At 36.2% G+C, this 24,825-nt stretch overlaps 1 protein-coding gene across 1 annotated transcript in view; it reads left to right on the forward strand.

The window, feature by feature from the left end:
- The first annotated feature begins 3,625 nt into the window (after positions 1-3,625).
- The window catches only part of LOC131435471 (serine/threonine-protein kinase PAK 4), a 34,421-nt gene continuing 13,221 nt past the window's right edge, over positions 3,626-24,825 (forward strand). The window contains exons 1-3 of the mRNA XM_058603389.1: positions 3,626-5,272; positions 23,634-24,294; positions 24,360-24,480. Coding sequence (XP_058459372.1) covers positions 4,467-5,272; positions 23,634-24,294; positions 24,360-24,480 — 1,588 coding nt within the window. The 5' untranslated portion in view covers positions 3,626-4,466. The remainder of the gene's footprint in view (positions 5,273-23,633; positions 24,295-24,359; positions 24,481-24,825) is intronic.

Below are 24,825 nucleotides of genomic sequence, written 5' to 3' on the forward strand. Positions count from 1 at the left end.
TATAACAATGGACGAAACATGGCTCCATCACTTCACTCCGGAGTCCAATCGACAGTCAGCTGAGTGGACTGTACGCGATGAACCGAACCCAAAGCACGGAAAGACTCAACAATCGGCCGGTGAGGTTATGGTGTCTGTATTTTGGGATTCGCATGGTATAATTTTCATCGACTACCTTGAAAAGGGAAAAACCATCAACAGTGACTATTATATAGCTTTATTAGAGCGTTTGAAGGACGAAATTTCAAAAAAACGGCCTCATTTGAAGAAGAAACAAGTTTTGTTTCATCAAGACAATGTACCGTGTCACAAGTCGATGAAAACCATGCTGAAATTGAACGAATTGGGCTTCGAATTGCTCCCTCATCCACCGTATTCTCCAGATTTGGCCCCCAGAGACTTTTTCCTGTTCTCAGACCTCAAGAGAATGCTCGCTGGTAAAAAAATTAGAAGCAATGAAGAGGTAATCGCTGAAACTGAGGCCTATTTTGAGGCAAAGGACAAATCGTACTACAAAAATGGTATCGAAAAGTTGGAAGATCGCTATAATCGCTGTATCGCCTCTGATGGCAATTATGTTGAATAATAAAAACGAATTTTGGCAAAAAAATGTGTGTTTTTATTAAACGATACGAACTTTTCAGCCGAACTGTTTATTTGACCGAACAAATACAAATTATAATACGGAGTACTCCGACAAATTTTCAAGGACACATTTTGCATCGTGCGGTACATTGTCATGATACACTGTCAGAGTGACAATGTACTTTAACGAATTTTCTATAAAACTAGCAACACTGAAGGATAAGAACAAGTTCACTATAGTTACTGTTTATTATAGTGAAAAATATGTAAACATATTACTTACATATTTTGATCCTTAGAAAAATTATGGAGCGAAATTTCGAACGACCCTGTTCGTGTGTCACATCCCTCTACCAAGCAACTTCTCACCATTTCGAAAGCTTCTCGGTTTATTAGCCGGCGATATTTAGACTGATTGTTGCAGTTTAATACAGCAACGATAAACAAACAAGTTTGTTTTGCACCGCAGCAACTAGCATAAAGCGTTGCCAGAAACGATCTCCTTTCACATTTTCACACTATCGCAACGAAAGGGATATATTTGCTAGGCTTACTTGTTCATGCTGTGAACCAAACATTGGCGATTCGTTTATATGAGACTTAGGGGTATTATTATTTGTATTTGGTTCGGTTATTGGAAGATAATTTTGTCATATGGACGGTATAGGTTTTACCGTACTCGGCGACTATTCAGATTTACCGTATGAATTGTATATCTATTTACATAATTCTGTAATGATAACTCATCCGGTAAAAATTTGCGTAATATTTGTAAAATGATGTTCATGTACCGAAATATCGGTAATTTCTATTGATTACCGAAAGTTTTCGTCAAAAAAATTACCGAACAACGGAATTGAATCTTAGGTTTTTATTGTCACATGAAGTTTCAGTATAGCGAAAAATTTCGTTCGTGGACAACATAACAGTCACTGATTAGAAAGAGTATATGATTTTGCGACTGTTCATTGCGGATGAGTGAAGTAAGTTTTGTAGCCTTACTCGTTTCCATCGCTGAAATTGAACTTTTGACGAATCATGACTGTCGTATTCCCGGTCCAGAATATTAGAAACTATGCAAATTTTTAAACATGTGCTTTTATATAATTTTTATTTTTCAGCGATCCAATATTTTTCGTCACGTTAGTCACAAGCTTAGTTCACAGAATGCCGTTCTAGCCTCCTTTACTTTTTTTTCCATATCCGTTTCCAGTACACACTCACAATAAAATGTAATAGAAACAGTTGTTTCAGTCCCACGGCAGATTCTTAGCTGAAATTTTCCGGTTATAGTTATTCGGCTATTGCACATATTCATACTGTCACTGTTTTCTATTAACTCATTTGAACAAAATTTACATCAAACGATCGACTTGAATGTTTTTTCCAAACCATAGTAAACTTCATCTGTAGTGAGCTATTTTAAGAGTGTAACGTCATGAGCAATATCGTTGAATAATCTCGAATATCATCTAGCATCTCTTTCTATGTTTCTATGACAGTTTGTTTGAACTGTCAGTGTAGCTGTCAGTATATTATGATAACAAACATAAACATTTGTCAATGACACAAAGTTCACACGGACTTTGATTTCTTCAATAAATCAAATACATAAGGTAAGTTTTAACATAAAATAGTTCATTTGGCTTCATCATTACATCGTTTGTCTGTATCACTACAATGACGACCAGTGAACGGGAAACTCCATACGAGCAAAAGGTAGGTTAAATACTCTAAACCAACTCCATAACAGTAAGATTAATGTACGATTCAGACGATCCGTCTCCTTCCGTCACCGTCACTGGAACGTCAGCCTCCGCCAAAATTTGTTTCATACTGTCTTTACCGGAACGTTCACATGTTGCGCCATTCAAGACGTTCCGTGACGGTGACGTTATATGTGAATGTCTCCATAAGAATGCATGCAACTTATTTTGGCGATGACGGTGACGGAGCTTGACTGTGACGGAAGGTGTCGGACAGTCTGAATCGTACTTAAATGTAATTCTGATTATACGCAGAACACACTGAAAGATATCATCTTGTTTAATTTTGAGTTATGTGTCGTTGCCGGCTACCACACGATGCACCTGCCACCGCACACTCCGACTTAATCCTGGAAGGGATTCGACCTATGCTAAACATCGTCAGATTCGTTGGAAACCGGAGATCTAAACTGAGCACACATCAGTGAAACAATGAACGGAAGCGATTTATACCCTAATTGATCGATGTCACTGATGTGAAATTATGATGCGGTCGTGGTTACGATAATCATCCCATTTGTAATAGTTATTCATACATTATGCTTTTCAATATTACTGTTCTAGAGCCAAAATCATGTATAGTAAAAATGAACTTGACTATTGTTGAAACCATCCGATTTAATAGTCGGTTGATAACCACTATACTCTCATGGTCGAATTGACCCCCCATGTAGTAACTTAACCATAATATTTTTCTGAAGGTAAAATGGTGATAGATGAGATGTATCTTGCAGAGTCATAAACATTATAATGGAGGTACATTATTCGTATTAATCTTTCGAAATCTCGGTTGATTTTTCATTAGGGCGTATAAGCAAGTGACAGTTTCTCTTTGTTTACTTTCTCTAATATTAATTACTAAACGGTTTCCACGTTTATCACTCAACTCTCTTTCAAACCGAAGAAAATCTTTTTAATCACATTACAATAATCGAAAGAGAGAGTTATTAAAGAGAAACTGTGACTTGCTTATACACCCTAATGAAAAATCAACCGAGAAATGGTGATTTTTTATGCATCATAAGGTTTGCCTTATGAAATGCACCACTTATTTTACCTGAGTGTAGAGCATTGAATTACTCAAGGCACCCTATACTTATACTCGTTCACGACATTTTGAAAATAATCGCTAGTGGTAAATGTATTTAATATTTGCCAAACTGGCAACCATAGTCCATTAAACAACCTGGGAACTCAATTGCGACTCGCGACACGGCATCAAGAACAGAGATGCCAGGTCTGCAGATTTGTCTGTAAATCTGCAGATTTGGGGTATAGTGCTGCAGACATTTTTTGTTGTGCAGACTTTTGCAGACTTTTGAAATTCTCGCAGATTTTTACAGACTTTTGAAATTCTCGCTGACTTTCATCTATATGTACAGAAAAATTTGAAATTTCCGCGACCTTTTTTTTTTTTTTTGCTCGCCAAGTCAGTTTTGCATGTCATACTTTATAGAGAAATTGCTGCCAGCAAGCCATACTTGCTGACTGCAGATTTTTTTTCAGATTTACAGACCCTGTCTGCAGACATTTGAAATTTTTACCTGGCATCTCTGATCAAGAAGAAAATACCTAAAAACTAAACTGCCACAGTCGCGAACGGGTGTTTCAGTGTCATCAGTGCGTGTTTTCATAGAAATTTGCACCTTAAAGTGCGATTAGAAATGTGCGGAAAACTCTTTATAACATAGAATAGCGGCCAAGGTATTGAACCGAGTCGATTTTTTTTGGGTAGACATGTGATTCGAGGGAGAAAATGAAAATTATTACATCAACCTCAACATTGAGTTGATGATTTTCCTCCCTTTTTCTATGCTTTCGGTGTATACGTGTGTTGACAAGTGTTTGACAACTTCTTTTGAAGTGATTGTAGTTGTGTAAAATTGGGAATGAGTTGAATCGAAAAGTAAACGCCAAAAGCAAAAAACAACAAAGAGTGATCCAGAAAATTGTCATCATGCGTGGCTAATCCACTTAGTTCGCGAATTATTATGGCATTGTTTAACGGAAAATAAGATTCAGCAGAAAGTGCGAATGTAAATTGGAAAGTGCGACTAGGTATAAGAATATAATTCGGTTGTTTGATAGAAAACGACACTAGTGCATGTTGTGACAATGTTTTCTAAAAAGAAGAAAAAGCCACAGATTTCCTTTCCAAGTAACTTCGAGCATCGTGTACATACGGGTTTCGATAAACGAGAAGGAAGATATGTCGGATTACCACTGCAGTGGGCTTCCATCGTGGGAAATAACCAAATTCTGAAATCGACCAATAGACCTCTGCCGTTGATAGATCCCTCTGAGATAACACCAACGGAAATATTGGACCTTAAAACCATCGTCCGTCCTCATCATAATCCGAATTCTAGTGCTGCATCAACAACTAGCAGTGAACCTGGCAAGCTAGTTTTGCCAAAAACTTCCAGTGTGGCAAGATCAAACTCGTTACGAAGCTCCAGTCCTCCGAGAGTGCGCCGTGGAGATCTTCGTGCGAGTACTAATGTTCCACCGTCAGTTCCGGAAGAACCGAGTCATCTCGGTGGTGGTCAATCTCCATTCCCTTCAGTTAACAATAACTTTCCACCATTACCCGTAAAACATTTCTCCGGAAATCCATTCCAACCCCACCAGCAACAACTGTCCTCTTCATTCTCAGAGAATCAGACCAGTTTTAGCAATCTCAACAATTTTGATCCACAACATCATCCTCATGCACATCAACATTCTCATCAGTTAACCTACAATCACCACCATCAGCAACAACAGCCGATGGGAACCCATCATCTTCATTTGAATGGGAATGTCGTTGGTCAGCAGCAGCAACAGCAGCAGTTGAATGTGGCCGCCAATAATGGCACTAATGGAAATCACACAACTAATAATCCTAATGTAGCACCTGATGGCGGCCCACTGTGTAACAGGTATGTAAAAACCACATGATTTATGAATTACTAATGCAGATCCCGTGATTATTTCTACTATCAATGAAAAATCTATTTAGATTTGCTGGGTTCCATGGTTAATTTTGGGAACCATATCAGTTCACTATTCACTTCTAAATTTGTCTACGAGGAGGGATTTTGTCTAAAGTCTACATAGTAAAATTTCTAACAGTCCGTGAGTGACCCTTGATTGATAATAAATAACAGTTGTGATTGCATATTAACCAAATTCATGCCTAAACTGATTTAGAACATGAAATGATCAATAACGTAAATGGTCAGGTCCATGCCGGTCACAGTAGGAATGAGAGTTCAACACTTATTGCTACTGGAGAGCTAGGAAATCTCTGCGTCACCACAAGTGTCACAAAAAAGGACTGATGTTTTAGAGCGAGAAAATCACCATAGATCTTGGTAGACAATTGGAACTAATTTTATGAACACACGCATTCAATGTTCGTTACCTGGACGTTCATGTATAGCCGATTTATAATAAGCATCTGATTAGCAATATTCGAGCATTATTGGTAAATTTTTAAGGAAATGTTATTTCTTTTTAAATATTTAAATCTTATTTTCCTTTCAATCCGTGGGCATCAGGAACATTTTTTTCATAATTTTTATACAATAAGTTTATGTTCACTGTCAATGTCAAAGATGAATTCAAATAAGTTCATTTGTTGAAGTATGGTATGGTTTTGTTAAAAAAATCACTTTAAAATAACATTCAGGATAAAAATGATTTTGAATCATTTCTATAATCGAACTAGCGGACCCCTGCACATATCGTAGCGCTATAATATTACATTAGATGTGAATCAATCAAAACTACTTTCAACCAATTTTAATGATAAAGTTCTTATAGTGACTTATGACACTTAATTTCTTAAACTATGTTATATCTTATATCACAGGTTGGTATAGCTGCTCTATGATGATCAACCTTTTTCGTTTTTTTTTGTAAAAATATATAAAATTGATGCCTTGATTGCCATTAACTTTGCTTGTTCCTGTATTTTCTGAATACGTTACTGTTTTTTCTGCACATGTTTCTGTACTTTGTTGGTGTACTTTCTGTTTTTGTTCTTGTACTTTCTGTACTTGTTTCAGAATTATGTATACCTGTTCCTGTACTTTCTGTAGCTGTTCCTGTTCTTTCTGTACCTGTTTCAGTATTCTGTGTTGGTTTCTGTACTTGTTTCTGTACTCATTTTTGTACTTGTTCTTATACCTAATGCATTTGTATTTTTTTGCAATTGCTGTACCTGTTCCTGTACCTTCTACACTTGTTTCTGTGCATTTCGCACTTTTTTGTTCTTTATAATCAAACTCACTTTTCTTAGCGATGGTTTTATATTGGCAAAATCAGTTCCGAATAAAAGGTCTTTTGATTCCACACGGAATTCCTGAATTTCCCGAACCGACTTCCGGTTTCGAAATTGTAGGGTAAAGTGTGTTAAAAATGTTGTACCGTCACTTGAAGCGGCGAAACAAAGACGGTCAAACAAACTAATTTCGTTCCCGGTTTTCGATTATCGACCGGAGATTGTAGTCATATACTCAAAAATGGATCTCACTTACTTTTCTTGAACCGACTTCGATTATACCGGTTCCAGGATTCATTTCGTTTTCTCAGAGATGGCCCAACCGATCTGAGAACTGTTTCATACTGTTATACTAGTTTATGCACTTTTTCGTTTTTCAAAAATTAATTAAATTTATTTTGAAGAATAGCACAATTTCCTATATGAGAATTTGCAATTTGAAGCAATTCACTAAATTTGGAGGGCGTTTTGAGAAGAAGAAGAAGAAGCGTCAAATCTCGTCCAAAGCATGCTTCAAAAGTGTCAAGCCATTATTGATACTAAAGGATTGGTGCCGATTCAGCAATTTCATCTGTGCCAAATCGAGTCTGACTACTTTTTTCCAAAGCCTACACACTGTTTGAAGAAATTATTAGGGAAGACCGAACACGTGGTGGAACCGGACAGCTTGAATATCTTATAAACCTACTATTATTTCGATTCATGGATTGACTTTGTAAACGCGCTTGGAGATGACGCGGTAGAGATGACTTGGGTAAAACCCAGTTTTAATGGATATTTTCTTTAATTTTTAAAAAATGTCCGATTTAGCCACGGTCTCCCCTATATTATGAAAACACCCAAAGAAATTTACATGCATTCTTACAGCCAGTTATCGTATGATAATTGAAGAAGTGCTGGTCAGTCAGGTCATGGTGTATCGATCAGAATACCATTCGACTCAGTTCGTCGAGTACGCAAAATGTGTGTGTGTGTGTGTGTGTGTGTGTGTGTGTGTGTGTGTGTGTGTGTGTGTGTGTGTGTGTGTGTGTGTGTGTGTGTGTGTGTGTGTGTGTGTGTGTGTGTGTGTGTGTATGTGTGTGTATGTATGTATATAATTTTTTTTGCACTTACTCTTCTCGGAGATAGCTGAACCAATTTTCATGAACTCGAGTTTAAATTAAAGTTCTTGTAACCCCACACAAAGTCCTGAATTTTATTCGAATCCGACCACCGGTTCCGGAATTACTGGCAATTATGTGCGAACAAAAATGAAAATAAGTGCACTTACTTTTGTCAGAGACGGCTGAACCGATTCTTACAAACTTGGATTCAGATGAAAGGTACAATTCGGTACAAACATGTGATTAGGGCATATCGTTTTAAACATGAAATTCAAGCATATTTTGCAGCATATATTTTTTTTTTGATTCTTACAAACTTGGATTCAGATGAAAGGTACAATTCGGTACTAACATGTGATTAGGGCATATCGTTTTAAACATGAAATTCAAGCATATTTTGCACAATTTCGTAGATTGGGTTTCTATCTACGATATTATATCGATTATTGTGTTAATGAAGATTGTAGAGCCGAGCAATGAGTATTATATTTTGTAACATTCGCAAGGGCCTGTCGTGCGATATGTCCTAATCACATGTTACTACCAAATTGTCCTATACAAAGTTCCTGAATTTTATTTTGATTCGACTTCCGGTTCCGGAGTTACAGGGTGATTAATGAAAAAAATCTTATTTTATCTTACTTTCTCACTTTTCTTAGAGATGGCGTGACCGATTTCAACAAACTTAAATTCAAATGAAAAATATCATAGTCTCATACAAAACTGTTAAATTTCATCCGGATCCGACTTCCGGTTCTGGAATTATATGGTGAAGTGTGTTAAAAATTGGATGCCGTCACTTGAAGCGGCGAAACAAAACACGTAAAAAAATTCTTAACTTGCCTCGAAACTATTCCAATCGGTAGCCATTGTCAATAGACAACCAAAAATCCGATTCCGGCTATGCTGGTTCTCGATTTCTGATTCCGGAAGCACCGGAAATAAAAGTAAAATAATTTCTTAACTTGCCTCGAAACTATTCCAATCGGTAGTCATTGTCAGTAGACGGCAAAACATTAATTTGGCTTTCGTGTCTTGTTTGACCGAAGATTGTAGCCATAGACTCAAAAATGGATCCCAGTCACTTTGCTCGAACCAACTTCGATTATACCGGTTCCCAGATTCTGGTTTCGGAAGTATCTCTTTTAGTTTCTCAGAGATAGCCTAACCAACCTGAGCACTGTTTCACTCTGAAGGTTATACTAGTTTATGGACAAACCTTTTTGTTTTTTAGAATCAAAGAAAATTATTTTAAAGAATACCACACATTTATATATGAGAATATGTGAGAAATGAGAAAGGCATCATTAAACCACTAGGTGGATTAAAACTGGTTTTTTCATGAATACGTTTATTTGATAATTTTTCGTTTTTTCTCAATATACATTAGTTTTTCCTCGCCGTAGCATCCACAATACATAGTACTTTAAACCTCATACATTTCGAATACAGCCACAACGGTTGGTACGACGACACGACCTGCCACTCGTCTATCGAAAGTGTATCGCAAATTTAACTACCCCTCAGTAACTGGTAATGTCAAAACGAAATCGCCTGAAAAACTATAGGAACTGGCAACACAAGTTGATAGATTATTGATTTCAAATAACAGTTACCATAACCTTGGTTACTGCACATTAAATCAACTACCTGGAGTGGAATTATCATTTATTTTAATCGGATAGAGGTCTTCGTTAAGGCTTGCTGGTGCTCGAACAAATGAAAAATGAATTCCAGACAATTCAATATTCATGGATGTTTGTTAAATAGTTTAACGTAACCATACTTAGATCTATAATGACTATCTGCTATGTAAATGAGTTTTTAAATCCGTCATTGCGAAACTTTTTATCAGTTTATTCTTTTCGAATGACTTTCTAAAATAAAATCATTCCAATTCGTCACTTGTTCCAAATCGTTCAACCCTCGTTTCTAATCAGCATACATGTTGTGAAACAATGCGCTGTCATATTTTGGAAATGTCTCTACTTCTACTCTCAGTGATTTGAGGTCTTCGCAAAGTGCTGTATACTTTGATGAATATGAAAGACACTTGAACAGCACGGGAATCAAATTTCTCAGGATATTAGATCTGATCGAAATTATAGGTTTTGAAGTGCACATCGAAAGCCTCCAGTGAAAACAGGTCTCCTTCAAATAATTTTATTATTAGTGTCTCAAACAGACTGTAACCGTAAGGCGGCTGGAACTTGTTGAAGCCTGGTACTAACTTCCGGGTTGGTTGACAGTATATCAATCAAAAGTAATGTGTTTCGGAAACTCGACTGGATATTTCTAAAAAGAGAGACCATCATCATGGATGAGTTAGATGACTACACTGCAGATAGAGCTAATTGATAGCTGTGGATGATATAGGATGACGCCTTTCTGTCGCAACACTACTTCTAGTACCAGATTTGGTTATTGTACTATTGTGGTCGACGCAAATCTAAAAAGAACGTTGTAACAAAATTTAAATTTATGGAAAAGTTTCACAACTTTCTCAAATGATTTGTTTATTTATTATAGTGCTCCTTGGTAACTAGTTCATAGCAACTTAAACAGTGTTGCTCAAGAAGATTATTTTCATGATTATCGAGGGGTCGCTATATTTATGGTAACTGGCGGTAAATCACTCACGAACACTTTTTGTTCAGATTTTTCTTCGGAGTACCTGGTCGTGTCGTTGGTTGGTATTTAATAAAACATATTACTACTAGTTTCTTTAAATATAAGAAAAGTATGTCGGTATTTATTAGTTAATCTAAATACTGTTTTTATCAAGCGATTTGCTATTAAATATTAAATATTAAATATATTAAATATTAAATATAATAAGTTCATCACTTTTTCAATATTAGACATTTAGCTATTCGTTGAACTGGTGGAAGAGAAAGAAGTCTAACATAACATAAACGGTGTATATGGTTGAGTTTAGTGGCAAGTATAGTATTTATATAGGCATGTGTGTGATATATCATTGCGAAAAACAATTCCATTCCAATCTATTAGTTGCAAAAATGATGTGATTAGTGCATCATTAAAATGCTTGTGAGATCTGTAAGAAAGAAAACGAATGTAAGAAGATGAAAATTTAAGTACTATTACGACTAAGAATTGGTCAAATAAGAATGAGTGTCAATAGTTTCAATGTTTAATTAGAAATTCATACCATGTCTATGTTTCAAATTCAATTCATACAAAATACAGAAAAATATGTTGGAAATTCAGATCCAGAATCCTTCCTCCTGGTTTAGAATTTAGGTTCAGAAATTTCTGTCAGGAAATCTCAGAATCTAGGCCTGAGATCAGAACTTATGTCCAAAACACACGAAAACTGTTGTATTCCTGTCAGGAGTTTAGGTCTATAACCCAGATCCAAAGCCAGGTCCATATTCTGAAACTAAGTCCAGAATTCCGGTAAAGAGTCAGGACAAGGATCTGGTTTCAGGCTCAAAATCCCCGTCAGGAGCTGATCCGGGGTCAAAATTCTGGCCCAGAACCAAAGTCCAAGTCCAGGTTGAAAATTAAATTCCAGAGTCCAGGTTTTTTGGGTCCAGAATCTGAGTCCAATTTCAGAATTCAGATCCAGACTAAGAATTCCGGTCCAGTTGGAGGCACAAATCTCCAAATATCAAGGGGAACGTGCCATTTGAGCCAATTTGTTCTGATTCCTGATACTCAATTCAGGTCTAGATTCTGAGTTCCAATTATAGTATGGAATCCTAGTCTGGAATTCAGATCTTGGTTTAGAATTCCTGTACAGAATCCAGGTCCAGATTCAGAATCAAAATAAACAATTCTGTATCAGTTTACAGAATACAGAATCAGGATCCAAGGTCAGAATGCAGGTCCAGAACTCAGATCCAGAAACCAGGTCCTTATCATGCGTCAAAAATTTGAAATCTAGAATCCATGTCTAGAGTTCAGGTTCAGAATCCAAAATCAGGATCAAGTTCCAGGTCCTCGATTCTGGTGCATTCCCAGTATCTCTGTCGTATTTTTTTATCTCGTTTGGAAACCTGTATCCAACTCCAGATTTAGATCCGAAATTTTCATCGAGAGTTCAAGTCAAGTAATCAGGTACAGATCTAGAATTCAAATCCGTGCTCAGTATCCATGTGTAGATTACTGCCTCAGACTCAGAATCTCTGTTAGAATTCTGGTTCAAAAACTATGTTCAGATTCAGTATTCAGATCCAGAAACCTTATCGGATATCCAACTCCAGGGTTCTGATTCAGAATCCTGTCAATAATTTAGTTTCAAGTTTAGAATTGAGGAATCCTAGAGAACTCAGGTCCAGAATCCAAGTTCAAGTGCAAAATAGGTTCAAAGTTTAGTTTTGGAAACTCTGTCAGAAGGTCAGAAAACGGAACTCTGACACAGAATCCAGCTCCAGAATCTAAGTTAAGGTCTCTGTCAGGAGTTCAGATTCACAATCTAACTCCACGTCTAGAATCAAGATCCTTTCTCCGAATATAAGTACTGAATTCTGCTTCAAATTCAGAATCCATATTCGGATAAAGAATCACTGTCAAGAATCCAGGTTCAGATTCAGTATTCTGATCCAGAAACCTTGGTTGATAGTTCAGTATTCTAATCCAGTGTTCAGGACCAGAATCCACATCTAGATATCGCTGAATGAGAGGATTTGGGAGTTTTTCTAACAATTATAGAACAAAATACTAACAAATGTAATAAACACAGTAATGCACATCTTTATCACCAACGCAAATAAACATTTTGACCTCAAAACCACAAAAAAACATGCCTAATGCAGAACTTTTCTCCATTACCCAACGAAAAACCGGTCTGAAATTATGACTGATAAAATGAAAATAATGAAATCCAAAAACTGGCATCATAAGCTTTCAGAGACAGTTATACCTTATGATAAAAAAAGAACCGGAGTTTTCATTTTAAAATTCCCGCGCTTGTCCAATCGGTAAACTTTTATTCTCTCAACGTTGGCAACACTTTTATACACATTCTGTCAAATTTTAACGCATATCGTACGATTAGTTTTTGTTTGGCGTCTATACAAAGAAGTTGAAAAATTTTCGTGTGACGATTTTTATAATGGATGAAAATTTAGAACAACGTGCGTGCATCGAATTTTGTGTTGCAAATATGCTTTCTAGCTTTTCTCATAGATGACGCGACCGATTTTCATAAACGTAGGTTCAAATGAAAGGTCCTGTGGTCCCATACGTAATTCCTGAATTTCATCTGGATCCGACTTCCGGATCCGGAAATATAAGGTAAAGTGTGTTAAAAATTGTATACCATCACTGAAAAGGGCGAAAAACCGTAAAAAGTTTTCTAAATCGACCTCAAATCTTCTCCAATTAATAGTTCTTATCAGTAGACGGTCAAACAAACCGATTTAGGTTATTGTTTTTAGGAATGGAAGAAAATTATTTTGAAGAATACCACAGTATTATATATGATAGTATGATTGATATGAGAAAGGCATCATTACACCACTAGGTGGAATTAAACAGGTTTTTAATAAAATTCCGGTTCTTTTTTTATCATAAGGTAAATCCGATTGTCGCCGAATTTTAACAATTTTTTTTCTACTTGGTGGGCAATAGAACGAATAATATATTTAAAATGGGCTTTCGACCAAAAATGTTTTGGAACCTTTGTTCGACCTCAAATCTTTTGGATCGATAATACTTGGTTTGTACATTTATTTTTTCTAGTTTTACCTTAGAAAATGACTGATTTGTTACAATACTTATTTTATTTATTCAATAAATAAATTTTTAAATAAATTTTTTTTTGAGTTGGAACTCGTTGTCACCCTTTTTCTAGGGGTAGAGGAGCTTCCATTTCCCTCCTGTGAGGATTGAGGGGCACTTCGTTCGTGGTTTGTCTCGTCATCCATTGCCGCATCGATGGTATTGTTGTCGATTTCCGTCTTCTTTTCGTTGCTAGTTGCTGTAGATGCACCTTGTTGTACATTGGTTGCAGTTGCTGGTTGGTTTGAGGGTAAGTTGTTAACTGCAGCTGGTGTACTTTGTTCTATAGGGGATGATGATGGATTCGTTGAAGGGAATGCGTCATTGTTGTTGGTGGCTGTCACAGGTGTATTGGGGTTGCTTGGGGTTGGTGTAAAGGAAGCACCGTTGTTCTTTGGTGTAGTTGTCTCCTTGTCCAGTTTATTACATGGCTTACCGTAATGAACAGCTTTTGAACAATATTGACATGTGACCATATGATTGTCATAGGTAACAAGTTATTTGCACGGGATTCTTGTATCCTGACCATAAATCACATAAGAAGGTATAGGCCTCTTCAAGCGCATACGTAACAAACATACGCCATTTAGAATACCGGGGAAAAAGTTCTTCCACTTTTCTTTGTTGATAGAGAGAATATCTCCGTATTGGGGCATAGTTTTACGAATATAAGGATCGATGACGCTTGAGGGAAGATCATGCACACGCACTTCTATAGCACTATTTTCCATATATACTAGAATGTTGTACCTAATGTTTTCATGCTCCACATAGTGCACATTGTTATTGTCTTTTGCGAATTGAATTGCATCCAACTCTTTATAAAACTGGTTGTAAACAACATTATTTGTCTTATTGCATTGAAGTAAATGTACACGTTTAATGTCAAGATGCATTTACTCCTTAAGCAAACCTTCAAGTTCTCGTATCGAAGGTCGAATTTTGCACTACCTGAAGTCAACAACAATTGTATTCTTTCGTACCGGCGGTAACTTTTGTTCGTTTGGTTCACTCATTTCGAGGTCGTTCTATTGTTCACTACACAATACTGTACTTGGTTTCTTCCGTCCCGAACGTAAGCGGTTTTGTTTTATCGACTGACTTGGATGAGATGTGAAAGCGAACTGGTATCCAATTTGTTATTTCAACACAAAACCTAATGCATAAAACCGTGTCATTTTTTTATATCTTTTTTTTTTGCTCGCGATATAACGCCACTGAACCAACTGTACCATACGAAGGAACAGCGCGCAGGCAGTATAGAAAATAATGAAAAGTTTATGAAATTCACTTTTAACTTTTTCTAATTTCGGTGGTTTTGGCTAAAGTTTTGAAATTTCGAGTCGTTTTTTCTGATTCTTTGTGAAATTTCGCTTCAAACGCTATCTTTTAGTTCTAAAATCATCATTACGGCTCGGCGAAGCAAAATTTCAAATTTCTAGGAATATTTAAAAAAGCAAAGTCCTGGCATTACATTCTTTTTGTGGAATTTGGCCTTTCTGTTTCAACAGACTTCGCAGCCGATTCTTAGTGTACAGAATCATTGTATGGCTAGTACTATGGATCCTACTGACCCTAAGAATCCTTCCAGGTCGGGGCTCGAACATACGATAACTGGCTTGTAAGACCAGCGCCCTATGCATTGAACCACCAACCCGGGCATAAAAAAAACTTCTAGGAATATTTAGTTTTAATAAATTCAATTGTGTAAACTTTACTGTTTTTGGTTTTGCGAAATTTTTCGTTGCACGAGACTAATATTTTTATGCCTAAAACCATATAAATTATCTAGGGTAAGGGCTCCCTATTTCATCTCATTTGTAAGGACGTTACCTTAGAAACCTGATTTAGCCACCAAAATCACTACAATTTTTTCATATTTCTGCTTAATTCGCCTTGCTCCACATTGGGAATTGATTCACATTTGATTCCTTGGAAATTAAAATAGTAATTAAATAATCAGCTAAAAACACTTTTGATATGTTCACTACTGTGCTCCTAATTTCATCTCAAAGGTTTTATATTCATCCTATCGTTGGTCCTTTATTCATCCCGTAAATTAGCAATGGCGACAGCAATCAAAACCAAAATATTGCACTATTACACTCTTAGGTTCAACATGTCAGAATTTTCTTTAAAAAGGGCCTAATGCCAACTATGACACAATACACGATATTTAAAAAAAACAGTTTGGAATCAATTCGACGTTTAAAATATTTTGGATCGTTTTTATTACCTTTCGTTTCAAATTTAAAATTTTACTCTGCAGTTAATTTGGAGAAATTAAAAAAAAAACAAAAAAGAATTGTTACTATTCAGGCATTAGCCCTTCTAAACATGCAGAACCAGAGATGCCATTCATACAGATTTATCTGTATTGTATAGATTTTTGCGTTCGCGTTCGTTAAATCAGATTACAGATTTTCTAAATTTAATACAGATTTGTAAAGGTTCATGAAAGGTGAGAAGTAAACCGTTAGACTTTTCTCTTTGAGTATCTATTAGTATTTGATTGCAGTACTTCATTAAAAGTTTATTAATCAACGGACAAATCACATGTTAAAATTGAAATCTTTTGTGCAAATGTTTGATGATGAACACTTAAAACAATTTGAATTTGATTAATTTTATTAGTGCAAACAGAGAGAGCAGATACATATTTTCTTTGAAAATATTTGGCATCTCTGTGCACAGCCGATGAAACACACACATTTAACAGTGTTATGGTGACGTATAGCGGAAAGAAACCAGTGCTACTAGATTTGCCACAATGGTTATTTTATCAGTATTTAACACGCTCTATTTGGTAATATTAGAATCCGAAACAGTTTTATTTATATATAAGTATCAATGATATAATAAAACTAATGTCACGGATACCAAAAAAACACTTGTTGATGATAATATAAAGAAGAAAAAATACATTTTTTTTATTTAACATTATGAGAAAACTTAGCAATCTTGCGATACGAAATGAGATGAAAACTAAGCGCAATCAAGTGAATTAAGTGCAAATTTTCATCTCATATTTTTCGTTGCTTTTATTGCTTATCAGGTAATTTCAGAAGTCTTTAAGAGTTGAATAAACAAGTGGAAAATGAACATTACTAACTATAAAGTCGTCCAACATTGAATAGTGGTGTAATTATGTGAAATAGTGATCATGTTTTGAGACGAATCGATTAGTAAATATTTAGAAACATGATGAATTGTAAAACTTCAGACGTATGTGGTTCCTAAATCAAAAAGTGAGTTTATTTTAAATGAAAAAAGCGATCGTTGAAGGTTTTTTAACTATTTTTTTCAATTGGAAAGTGTGGCAAAACCTAGAATAAATGTTTAAAACGTTCCACAGTTTTGTTCAGCTACGTTTAAAGATATGATTAATGTTCAAAGTTATGAGGTGAAGGAATGAGATGAAAATTGAAGCTGAGATGAAATAGGGAGCCCTTACCCTACCATAAAAAAAACAAATAGCGAAAATTTCAACCCGCTTCTGAACTGTCGCTTTTACTCTACTGTGCGGTAGCCCTTAGATAACAGTTGCTGCAGCACAGGATGGAGTAGTGGACACTTGTAATCAATATAGTTAAGGTAATGTAGCAGCATAAATGCAGAAATGAAGGAAACAGGAAGTCGATATTTAAGTCGTCTTGCTTTTCCTATTTCTATGTCACTCTTGAGGAGCCAGCCGCTCCTCGGTTTGAAATCTTGGCACCAGTTGATAGCATTTTTATGCCTTGCAGTGATCTGCTATTTTCTCCTACTTTGCTTCCATTTTCTACATTTTGTATTTAGGTCTACGTGCTCCCATTGATGCACTTTTGCCGTGTGTCCCTCCGTACCGTTCGGTGTTGCTGCACTGCTGCAGCGGATAGCGGAGAAATTTCTCGTGTCTCGCACAGATCACTTGTTTCTATGTTAAGTTGGTTTTAAAATACCCAACTTAAAAGTACAGTCACTAAACAAACAGACCGATGTTTTGCAAGAGGAAGTACGTATATACTGCAGACAAAAAAGCATTTGCTGATAAAGCGATTTAAACATGCCCCGGTAAATAGCATATTCGTAAAAAACGCATTCAATTCTCTGTGATAGTGTGCTATTCTCGGAGCAATAAAACTTAGGTAAATCACACACATTTCAACCAAACACAGTTTTAGTCCCGAAATGGTAAAAAAAGCGAGCCGGATAGTTTGAGATCGTAACGGAAGGTGCTTAGATTTCTCGAGGTCACTGCATACTACTTCGTCGCTAGTCTACGTCACCTTCTTCTTTAGGTCGTTCAGTAAATTTGCGAAGAATTGAACGAAAACCTGTTTTCTGCTATCATCAGTTCGATGGTATGAGCGCTATTCACGTATCTACTATGGAATGTACGAGGACTATTCAGACTGGTGTTATTTTGACCAAATCGTTTGCGACGACCTTGAGGTTGACAGGTTGCGTTGTTGTTGTTGTTTTCGTATTTTTTCTAATCGCTGTCTTTGATAGACTTACAACCTGTTCAATATTACGAAATATTGTTTCGTAATTATACAGCTGTGTTTGTAAAGTTTACCACTGTCACAAACGGTACAACGGAGTTTTAGTTCTGATTTAGGCTCAGGCTTCCGAGCAAAATCTCTATATTAAACAAAACTCAAACATGTAAGAGTTGAAATATGCTTCGTTTTACAGTAAAATTGTTTACGTTTTAATTCAAGATGCTGGCTTGTACATTAGTTTTTTTCAGAAAGAAGGAAATTTCGAAATGCTGTGTGCGCATCTGTATTTCTAGTAGTGGAACCGAGCAAATCGAATTCAACTGATGGTTGCAACATCATATCAATGAGGCCGAATTTGAACTTGACACCTAATGCGACTTTTAACAGCTTTACGATATATGGTTTTCATCTGCTTATAAATGCAACCTTTCAAGTGTTTGCTGATCGCAGAGACATCACCTTTCCGTACCACTAGATCTTGGCAGACAAATTGACGAGGTGTGAACGCATAACTTAACAAAGCCGACCACCCAGTCACTGTCGAGACCATGAAGGCTGTCGGAAGTACTACGCAGAGTTGAATCGATAGCAAGCAAACATTAATTCACTCATTACTCATGTTGAAAGATGGGTTGATTTACGATCTGCGATGCGTTTCGGGTTCCGAAAAGCATGATATTTATGCATACTATTTGGACTGCGTTCCACATGCTTGCACGTGATGGAAAATCGGATCACTAATGCGTTGTTTTGTAGTATTTATGTTGAAGGTGTCGGAGGAATGTGTTTAAATATGCGGTATTCAATTGTAAAGCAGTTTTTCCTAATGTGGCGATATTAATCTGTCTAGCTCAACGTCTTTGTTATAGATTTGAGATCATTATCATTATTAAGGTAAAATTTTTTGAATTTTCGATTACCTCGGATATAAGACATATGATTGATATTGTTCAGACTAATTAATAAAAGGAGTTCAGAACGTACAAACTTGATTGGCTTGTACAGACTGACGCTATTTTCAAGAAGAGTTTTCTTTCAAAAATCATTGCAATATTCGTATTACCTAAAAGGAAATTCGATTACCGGAATCCATAATTTTTTTTTACCTTTCTTTTTTTTTCAACAATATATTTAATAAGGAACACTGCTTTAACTTTAAGGTGCCGAGGGCATTTCTTAACTGTACTTAAGACTAGGATAATTTATTGATTTACTAGCTGACCCGTCGAACTTCGTCTCATCAGAAGAATTGTCAAAAGACTAAGTGGTCAACGTTTCTCTCCAATATTTTTCTGATTACTTAACCTACAATCAACGGAATTCGACCCACACTCGTTTTAGCTTCAAAAGAAGAAACATCACCAAAGATTAATGTGAAAATAAGAAATACTTCTGTTAAGCGAAAATTGAACAAATGCACAGATTTCTATTCTGAACAGTCCGTTTTATGGAATTACTCATACGTAAATGTTCACCCTACAGAACAAACTTTGAAGCAGTTTCTTATACACAAAAAATTTCTATTTTTGTGTTCGGTAATAATATTTGCGGCAACGATCTGTAAAATATTGTTTTTACTGAAAGATACGTAAAATTTATCCAACTCCTATGTAAAAGTTACGGTTATTTATTATTTACTGACACGGTCTGTGATCTCTGAAATGTCATTTCTCTTGACGAACTCAGTGAAAGTTCTACCAATATTCGGAAAATTAATAAAAAATAATGAAGAATTTCACTATACAGTCAGCAGAAATACAGATCTGTCAAAAAACATAATTTTCTGACGTGAAAATGTGAAAATTTCTAGATTTGTAGAAAAAAAATAGTGGTGCGAATTGATTGCTTGCGAAAAATAGATAATACTGATTCCTAGCGGTAATTTTTCATTTTGTGAATATATTCAAAAAACCTTTTACAACTTTTTATTTCAGCACTCTAAAAATATGAAGAGTGATCCCATATTCTACTGAATTGCATCCGAAAGATATTTGATCATTTTATTTGAATAAACTATTTCTGGAGAGCAAATGTAATTCAACTCATCCATCACACGCAAATAAATTAATTAATCGGATGGATATTCTGAAAACTAAATTGCTCCTTCCTTTCCCAGATCTCTAATACAATTTACCAAAAAACAGTAATACTTTACGGGTCCAGACGTTTACATATTTTTAGAATTGTTTTGTAAATTTCGCCGAACGTCGGTATTGAATGATGAAAAAAGTCATTAGAATTATGACAGATCGAAAATTCAGTCGAACTGTACGGATCATTCAGCAAATAAAACTTTTACTGAACGGACTACCGAATATTCAGATGTTTTAAAGTTAGTAAAACTGTACCGACATCCGTAAAAATAGTTCGGTGTGTACAGCTTTTAAGCAGTGAGAAATTTTTCTCCGAATCTGTTCTGTACGTTCAAGTTATCAAAAAGTACCATGCGTACTTTAGCTCTAATAAAGTGGATATTTTCAGGTACTGTGGAACTTTTGATTGCTTGAAGACGACGCTTAAATTGTAATTTGATATTGATCTTACCAGTTTGAACATTCTTCGAAAAATATGCAACATGAAATAACAGTCTCAATTCATTATGGTAATCATCTTGAACATTGATATCTAATAACCACTTACTGTGTGCGCTTAGTCTAATCTAAATCATTAGAAAGAAAAATGCAAGGAAAATCTTGTAGTTTGACCTTAGCACAAAACAATCTTTTCATTGATTCATTAAAAAAATTTCTGATTTGTTAATCTTGCCCCCACAATGACCTACTATTCATCTGACTCCATTGAACACAATTCATCAACTGGTAAATGATATCAAAACTTCTTCTCCTGCCAACAACGGTTTTCTAGAACAGTCATTGAGTCATTTATATCATTTTCGCTTGATGCCAAACCTAACCCAGTTTCCACTCTAACTGCTGTCACACCGTTTGTTTGAAATCAGCTTCGAACCTAGTTTCAACGTTGTTGAACTGAAAATTGAGTCAGTTTCGAACCTGGTTTTTAAATCAGTTTTACTCAAAACCCCCGTTGCTAAGTGCGAAATCAACACAGTTTCGTGAAAAGTGTTTGTTTGATGAAACTACATTGGGTCAGTTTCAGTTTTTTCAAGCAAAAACGACATTAGTAAGCAATAATTTTGATATCCATTTAAGCACGTGGTTCGAAATGACGAATCACATCCATCAAGTAGGCATGTGAAATCTCCACACAAAATATCTCGTTGCGCGCCAAACAATTTTTCAACGATCTAGTATTCTTTCCTTCGACGGCCAAGCACTTATGCAACTCGTTGCGCGCCAAACATCAATCGTAGAGCAAAAATACATACAAGCATAGACGACTTTTTCAACGGAAAGTTCCATTGTCCATGCAAAATAATTTTATTGATTTTTCCCATTTTTCCGGCAAGTTTTCCTAATTGTTTTGATGTGCGAACCCGGTGGGGGTAAAAACTGATCAAACAAGAAAAGAATCATTTAATTCCGTCCATCCGTTCTTACGTGATGCGATTACAAAGAATGATCTCTGCATTTTTATATATGTAGATAACGATGTTGTATTTGAGACAAAACCTACTTAGGTTTTGCATGATGAACTGCTGATGAATCAAGTTCACCTTTTGACAGCTATCAGTGGTGTATCTACATATCTATTAACACGTTTTTACATTAGAAAGAACACATGAACAAACCTTTGATAGTTGTCAAAATTAGTTCATTTTGTTCATTTTTGTGAGGTTATGTCATGGTCGTGCAAAACCTAATTGATATGTAAACAAACCTCTGATAGCTGTCAAAAGATAAACTTGATTAATCGGCAGTTCATTCGTGTCATCATCGTGCAAAACCTAATTGGTAAAAACAAATGGTTTCAGTGCAACCTGCATTACACCAGTGTAGTGCATGTTAAAAACGAAAACACCATAAGTGGTTTTGCGAATCTAACGTCAATACTAACAAATAAATTATTATAAGGTGATCTTTTTTTCTACCAAATGTTATCGGTCGGTTTTCTTTTCGCATGTCAACCATAACGACCAAGTTTTTATTTTCGGAAGCAATGGCGTCTCGCAACAAAATTTACTGGTTGTGCACTGCTAATGTGATATGATATCAGATGTAACAGTTCTAAACTAAACTAAAGATTGAAGAATAAATATTCACTAGTGTTTTCCAATACAATGAAATAACGGTACACTTTTAGATGGGAATTTTCTATTGAACTTATTTAAATTTAACTAACTTATCGATACAATAGAAGAACTGGCACTCTGCACGTCGAGCAAATCTGTCAATAACTTCATCAATGCACCCGCTTCGATGTTGCAACTGAGACAGCAATTTGTTCTCAACTGCCATAAGCATAAGCCACTGAAACTTCTCCTGGAGTTGTGCATACGTGATAGAGAGAACAACAAATCCAACTAATTGCTTCTCTTCTAGAATCTGGGCACTAACTCATGTGCACGGATCTGATATTATTTTGTATTCGGTACCATCCGACCTGCTTTAATCGATTAAATAGAAAACTTAAAAATATAATTGAATGTGGATGGGGATGCAGTTAATTCCTTCAATTTAATCGGTTGTGCGTGCAGTACACATAAGGACGAGACGCCACTGTTTGGAAGCATAAATCATTTAACATATGATTCAAATTGTATCAACTAAGAAGGTATTTAAAAAAATTAATTCTTCTAAAGCATTTTTGAAGTAAGTTCGGTTTTGTTCAATGATGTGTGATGTTCAATGTGTGTAATAAAAGTTAAACTATTTTAGAAGAATCAATAAATAAATGAAATCAACGAAGAATGGGCTGGTTGGCGAAAAGATGTTCAAAAATGCTGCTTTAATAAAGGTTTGTTTTTCGTTTGTTTTTTTAATCATGTCCATCTAAAAATTATAGGTTGTTGCAGTGTCTACTGTATATCTTGCCTTATCTAATTACATAGCATTCAGATGATCACCTAAATGAATAAACTAACTTCAAAGCGGGCTAACTGATTTTTGTAGCACCACCCTCTCTGTGTTGACCCATTAGTCGTGCGACATGGATGGATAATTTCAAAAGATAATTCAACGAAAAACTGACAGTCCCTGGTTGGTTATAAAAGAAAGCATTATTGAATTGATCGCGCGGGAGTAGAAACAATTGCTATTTCGGGCTCCTCTTTTTTCGGCTTCTTCTTGGGCTACCGTCAATGGCCCCCGAGGTATAGAAATCAATTGACCGCGCCCGGTAAAGAATGGTCGCACAACGCATCTGCGGTTTTTTTTTCTTTTCTGCAGTCTTTCGTGTCGCGGCTAGTTTTTCGTGATGTCTCATGGTTGTGTTGGGGGAAATTCGACGGAACTGGTTAAAATTGGGACGGTTACTTTTTAAATACTTTTTAAATATCAATGGCATACTGCGTTAACATGTTTGTCGATGAAAGAGGGTATTTTCTGCGTTCCATGAATATCTAATCATTTCTTCATCAGTGGAATTCAGGTTGTGTATAGCATTGGAACGTGATTTGAATTCAAGCGGTAACCGCATTATTGACCAACCTTGAACAAAATTTAACTGGTTTTAAATTGATATTTTATATTTGATGTGAAATATAGAAATCGTAGAAATCCAAATCATACTAATGCCCTGTTGATACGATTGCTTGCAGATCACAAAAGTCATCTCCAACGGGATCGGAAGGTGTCTTACGCTATCCGCTCCAATCCTACCAAGGGCAATATCCGGGCGCGGTTCAAGGTCACCAGCAGCATGGCAACGGTCCGCCACCATTGCACAGCAAACCCAATTTCAGCAATTCCCCGCTGGGTCCGTCCACTGTGCCACAAACTCCGACTAGCCATCTGCACCAAAACTTGCATGGGCAAATGCCTCCTCAGACAGGCATGACCGCACCACAGCTGGACCTATCACCTGGAAATCCTGCCACACATCATCATCATCACCATCCTAACCAAATGGGTACTGTGCATCAGGCGCAACCTCACCATCATTCACAGCCACATGCTGGTGCTGGAGGAGCTGCCGGCATGAACGGGCCGGTGCAATTTCCGAATCCCCATCAGCCTAATATGCACCACAAAATGCCATCACCTGCCTCTATTGCAGGATCGTCCGTCGATCAGAATGTAAATAGCCACCACAACAATAACAATAATCCCAGTACAAAGGCAAACTCGCGTGCCTCCAGTTCCAGTGGTGGCAACGTGTCAGTGGCACACAGTACGACCTCTTCGGTTCAAACCGGAAATGCTAGCCAACAGGGAGGATCCGGATCATCCAAAACCGAGCAGCGGCTGACTCATGAACAGGTAAGTAACCTTCGAATGTGTCCTATCCGAATGTTTTTGTTTTAATTCCTCACAATTTATTGCAGTTTCGAGCAGCACTGCAAATGGTCGTTTCCGCTGGCGATCCTCGGGAAAATCTTCAAAATTTTACAAAAATTGGTGAAGGATCGACGGGAACTGTTTGTATTGCCACGGATAAATCTACAGGTAAGTGCCATCAATACGATTCGGATTTAAGCTGGTCGCCTGATTATTCAATATGATGTACTGGTTTATTTCAAAAGATATATGTAATTTATTTGTGAATTTGTACTAAAAATCAAAATGTGGTCATGGTGAAAAAATCAAAATGTGGTCATGGCGAAACTAAATTAAATGCACATTTAAATTTTGCTGGAAAAACAGCTGAGATTTGCTCCAACAAGTGTTTTGGAATCGTCTTGAAAAAGTTTACCCATAATTTTGACAATCTTAAATCTGCCGAAATTATAACGCTTGCCGAAATAAATAATAAATTAACGAGTTATCAGTAATTTAGGATTTTGAAATAAT

This window comes from Malaya genurostris, chromosome 3, assembly GCF_030247185.1.
Source record: "Malaya genurostris strain Urasoe2022 chromosome 3, Malgen_1.1, whole genome shotgun sequence".
NCBI classification, from domain to species: domain Eukaryota; kingdom Metazoa; phylum Arthropoda; class Insecta; order Diptera; family Culicidae; genus Malaya; species Malaya genurostris.